General features: G+C 59.0%; 1 protein-coding gene across 1 annotated transcript; it reads left to right on the forward strand.

The window, feature by feature from the left end:
- The first annotated feature begins 26 nt into the window (after positions 1-26).
- Positions 27-3,918, forward strand: LOC112122154 (tapasin-related protein-like). Its single transcript, XM_026646564.2, has 3 exons — positions 27-109; positions 2,913-3,239; positions 3,560-3,918. The coding sequence occupies exons 1-3, from the start codon at positions 61-63 to the stop codon at positions 3,916-3,918; spliced, it is 735 nt and encodes a 244-aa protein (XP_026502349.1). The 5' UTR covers positions 27-60.
- The last annotated feature ends 1,466 nt before the right edge of the window (positions 3,919-5,384 follow it).

Below are 5,384 nucleotides of genomic sequence, written 5' to 3' on the forward strand. Positions count from 1 at the left end.
CTGGGAGCCCTGCCAGCCCGGAGAAGGAGACAGTGACGCTGGGGACGTAGGACAGGGACCATGGGGCTGGGGGGTTTCCTCATTCCGCTCCTCGTCCTCGGGGTGGCCGGTAAGTACAGACCCCCTGGTGTCCTGGAGCAGGGCAGGGCCCCGGTCCCCCCCCCCAGCAGAGTAAAGTCCCGGGGATGGAGCCCAAGACTGGCTCTGTCAATGCAGGGCCCAGCTCTGCTCAGGGCCCGTGTGAATGACCCGGAGGTGCAGGGGATTGTGTACATGGGAGAGGTGGGAGGGGACAGGCTGTGTGGGGGTGGTGGTGGGGGATGGGGGGACAGACCAGGGTGAGAGGGAGAGCCAGTTTCTGGCTACGGGTGCTGTGTGCGGGGTGTCTGGCTATGGGTGCTGTGTGCGGGAGGTGGGGTCTGGCTATGGGTGCTGTGTGCGGGGGGGTCTGGCTACGGGTGCTGTGTGGGGGGGGGGGGGTCGGGCTATGGGTGCCGTGGGCGGGGGGGCGGGGGGCTGAGCTGGGCTTTCTGCACAGATTGACTTGCCGGCAGCTTTGCCGTCTCTCTGGCCAGCTCCCTCCTCGGGAAGCCAGGGCCTGTGCTGGGTGCGGGGCACAGCTGGGGAACAGCAGGATTTCACCGCAGGCAGAACCTGAAACCTCTGGAGCTGAGCCAAGGGGAAAGGGCCCTTCGAGGGCTCGGTGGTGAGCTCGGTCAGGCGCTCCTGGACCCTGGCGAGAGGGGCAGAGACCTGCCTCACGGACAGAGACTTGGGGTCTGTCTGCACTTCGGGAAAAACCCGCAGCGCCGAGTCCCACAGCCCAGGTCTAGTGCCCCGGGCTCGCGCTGCAGGGTCACCAGTAGCAGTGTGGGAAACGACCCGGGCGCTGTAACCTGCTCACACTGCTCTAACACCCTGTTCAGTAGCAGGATCCCATGGCTAGATTCCTCTCTAATGCCTCTAAGCTCACTGGTGTGGGGACTGTTTCGGTGCTGATATTTACCGGGAAGGGATTTGTCAGCTTGTTCAAACTTCCCAAAGAAACCGCATGAACAGAACAGCGGGGTAGCCGTTCCCGTGGGGCTGGAGCCCTGGCTTGGAGACATGGCGAGGGGGGCAGGTCTCAGGGCCCAGGCTCCTGCCCAGCTGGGAACATTTTTAGCCCTGCAGCCCAAGCCCTATGAGCCGGAGTTAATAGACGTGGGCCCGCTTGGTGCTGCCGGTTTCTCTTTGCAGTGTGGACGTACCCCAAGGCGCTCGCTCTGCTCAGCTTAGCACAGAGAAGGTTCAGAGGGGCTGGCAGGACCCTGGTCTAGAAGCGCCCACGCGAGGAACAAACTCTAGCAGCAGAGGGCCTGTCCCCTAGCAAAGGCAGAACCAGAGCCAGCGGCTGGGGAGCTGAAACGGGACATGCTCAGGCTAGAAATGAGTCACCGTGTTTAACAGGGAGGGGAGTTAATTCCTGGAACAACTCGCCAGGGAACAGGTGCTTCTCCAGCCCCTGGAGTCAGCGAAGTGCGATCGGGCGTCTCTCTGGAGGCATGGCTGGAGCTCTGCTGGACGTAGGACTCCCTGGAGCACTTCTCCGGCCTGGGCTATACAATTGACCAGACTGGCTGGGCACGATGGGCCCTGTTGGCCGTACCAGCTGGGATCCTACGGCAAGGCTGTAAACTGTCCAGAGACATTTTGCAAGGGGGGCCCCTCGATTTTGTATAAACATGACAGCACCTACAGTCCACAGACACCAACGCCCGCCTCCTGCAAGTCAAAGCCCTTCGCTCGTTTCAGCGCCTCTCTCCAAAGAATGACAATTTCTTACCTGAAGAAAGCTGGTGGGTTTTAGCCGAGAAACGCAGGGGTCCCCAGCTGGGAACAGGCCTGACCGGTGGAGCTTGGAGCTCTGCCCTGGGGGCATGCTGCCTGCAGGCTTGCTTGCAGCGCAGATCTCTCCCACCTGGGCTACAGGCATAGTCCTTAATCTCCCAGCAGTCGATAATCTGCTCCCCGTGAAGGTCACATCCTGGTCTCTAATCGCTAGAGATCAACTGAAGCCCTGAAGCAGGAGGTTTCATATCCCTTCCAAAATGTTTGCATGAACCATTCTAACTCTGGCCATTCTTGTTCTCCAAGTGGATGTTCAATCCCTTTCAGAACCTTGCTAAGTTCTTTGCACCAACATCTTGTTGCAGTGAGTTCCACAGTTGAATAAGCCTTGCCTTATTATGTGAACCGGCACTACAGGGGGACACATGGCTAACAGTGAACCAATGGGTAACACTTGCCTACATGCCTCTGTGAAAACACTCGCTGGGGTCACGGATTCTGGCCTCCCCCTGCCAGGCCACCTTGTTCGCTGTTTGCTCTTCTAGTTAATAATTATCCACACTTCATAAGAGAGCAAAGTCTCACGCCTTCCTGGGCTGCGGAGGACCTGCATCACTCCCCGTTTTACCCAGGAGTAGCTCACTTCTAGCAGAGCTGGGCCTGGAACCCAGGTCCTGCTGTGACAGACCCAAGTCTCTGGGGGTGACATCTCAGCTGGACTGCAGACAGGTGGCCAGGCCTGTGAGTGTCATGTGTGCTGCCTGATGCTTTGCAGCCCCGAGCAAGTAGCTAGCCCTTAATAGCAAGATAAATGATCATGTTGTCATTCAGCTCCAGAGTGAACACCATGCTGCTAGGACTGGGGTGCCTCATCCCTCTCCGAGCAATCGTTTCGAGCTCTCTGCAGAAATCAATGTGTCAGTCACACTCTGGAGAATGTTTGGACGGTTTCCTTCATTCCTAGAAGGGCTGGAAACAGATTCTGCAGCAGGATCCCAGACCGCACAGGGTCCTGCCTGACGTCAGAGACAGTTCCCAGGACTGCAAACCCGTGTGGTGTATTTACCCGTTTCTCTTTACAGGTGACCAGCTGACGATATACACCCTGCCCTCCTCCTCGGCTGTGCTGGGCTCTGCAGCGCTGCTGAAATGCCGGTTCAATATCGGGGGGCCGATCAATCTAACCGTCCTGCAGGTTCACTGGTATTTCTCAGATCAGAGTGTGGCTCAGTACGACCGAGGGGAGGAAATATTCGCACCAGGAGTGAGCATCTCCGAGCAGGAGTTACAGATCGGGAACGCCTCCCTGGGGATGGAGAACGTACAAATGTCGGACGAGGGGCAGTATACATGTGTGGTCGGCTACGGTGCGGAGCGGCAGCAGAGCGTGACGACCCTCCGTGTGTTGGGTAAGGATGGCACAAAAGTTCTGGCCTAGAAATTGTGAGTAGCCGTTGTCCCGCTGCTGCTTGGGCTGGCAGCCTAAGTGGCTCGTGTGCGTGCGAGGAAGGGAACGTGAAAGACCTGGTGTGCATGCATGTGTGCACCGTGTGTGTGCACCGTGTGTCTCAGATCGGTGCAGCCCATCATGGACACAGGGTGTTCTACCCCTGCCACAGGAACGGGCCGGGTGCTGGTGTTGGTGCAGTGGCTGGGGGCTCAGCCCTGTGCTGGACAGTGATGGTCACTGAGCTAACGCTGCACTCACGTTCTCTGCCTCTCGTTCCAGCTGCTCCCAGACTCTCCATCCCCCGGCGAGTGGCCAGGACAGACACAGCGACCTCCTTCCCCTGCCACGTGTGGGGATTCTACCCCCAAGACGTCACCGTCACGTGGCTCAGAGACGGGCGGGTTCTGACCGACGCCACCCACTCTGCCCCCCAGAGGAACCCGGACGGGACCTTTAACCTCACCCTGACCTACACCTTCACCCCCATGGATGGGGACAGAGGCAGCATCTTCTCCTGCCGCGTCAGCCACGCGGCTCTGGCTCAGCCCCTGCGGGAGGAGTTCCCCCTGGCTGTCACAGGTGAGTCTGGGCTGGGGGGAGGGCAGGATCCTGGGGTCCAGACCCCCCTTTATCGCTGACTGGGAGAGATTCGCATTGTCCCTTGTCCCCTCCACACCCCTTAAGCAGGAGCAGACTGACTGCTGGGATGGTCGGGGGGGGTGTGCTGGCACCTGGTGTGGGGCAGTGGGCACAAGGGATGACCCAGCCTGGCAGGGGTGAGTAGTGGGGAGGGGCTGGAGGAGCCAATGGGCAGGAAGATCCCTGTGCAGCCAAAATACCAGTGAACACATCCCCCGCCTGCCATGACAGTGTCTGCTGCCCAGGGATGGAGCCTTGGTCATGACTGATCCGGGGAGGGGGGGGGCATTGTGCCAGGCGCTGCCCAGACACGGTCCCTGCCCTGTGCAGCTATCAGTCTAACCAGAGCAGACAGGCCCAGGGCGGGGGAAGGGGGCAGCGCACCATTAGGGGAGTAGTAGGTAACGAAGAGGATCACTGGTCCCTGGTACAGAGCCATCGGGGTCACTTGGTCAGCTGGGCGCAAGCAAAGAGTGCAGGACTCTGCCCTGGGCAGCAGTGACTCTGCGGAAGTGTTGGGGTTGTGGTGGATAATAACAATACTTAGCTATGGCATAAACACACTGACCCCTCCTCGGGAAAGACCAGGAGGACAGGGGAACAGATGAAGAGGTTTTGTTCGACCCAGCAGGTATCGGGGTAGAGTGGTCACTGACCATGTCACTTGCCTGGTGTGTGCTCTCTCCATGTGCCGCCCCGGCTCTGCACATGTAGGTGGCTCAGCAGACCTCCAGGGTATTACCCAAAAGACCATGTACTCGGTGCTCGGCCAGGTTGTCAATGAAGCCCTGTATCGGTGCCCTGCACGTGCTCCAGGTGCACTAACACGTGTGCCCGTCACAATGGGCTCAGTGCAGTCAGTGGCGGGACTTTCCACGGCCCCCTTGGCTGGACAAAGATGTCCCTCTTGTGATTCCTTTTTTATACAGTGATACCAGCAAGTGACGTATTACCCTTCTGACGTGGTCAGTGATCACTCTACACCTGGTACCTGCTGGTTCAAACAAATCTTCTTCGTTTATTACCCGGCCTTACCTGAGGAGGGGTCAGTGTCCCTGTACCACCTTCTGGGAGTGTGTTTATGCCACAACTCCGTGTCGGGGCCGGCCTGTGCGACCCGTCCGGAGAGTTTACAGGAATACCCAGTGCCTGGCACTTAGGAGTGTCTGTGTTTTAGCAACACTAGCCGTGCTGCTGCCCGGTTCCTGCACCGGACAGGGAACGTGCAGCATCTGCTTTGACCCAGGGCCTGCCTGTGGTTCAGGGGTCGGGTCTTACACCAGGCCCTGCGCTCCCGGCTCTGTCTACTCCGGGGTGTAAATTTGTACCCGTGAGAGCAGTGAGCCATTGGAGTGCTTTCCCCTGGGCTGTGGGGGATTCTCCAGCACTGACCATGGTTTCAGACAAGATGTGGATGTTGTTCTGCGCAGAAGGATTTGGGGGGCAGGTCTCTGGCCTGTGGGGT

Source organism: Terrapene carolina, unplaced genomic scaffold, assembly GCF_002925995.2.
Source record: "Terrapene carolina triunguis isolate 2854851 unplaced genomic scaffold, T_m_triunguis-2.0 Scaffold35262, whole genome shotgun sequence".
Lineage (NCBI taxonomy): Eukaryota > Metazoa > Chordata > Testudines > Emydidae > Terrapene > Terrapene triunguis.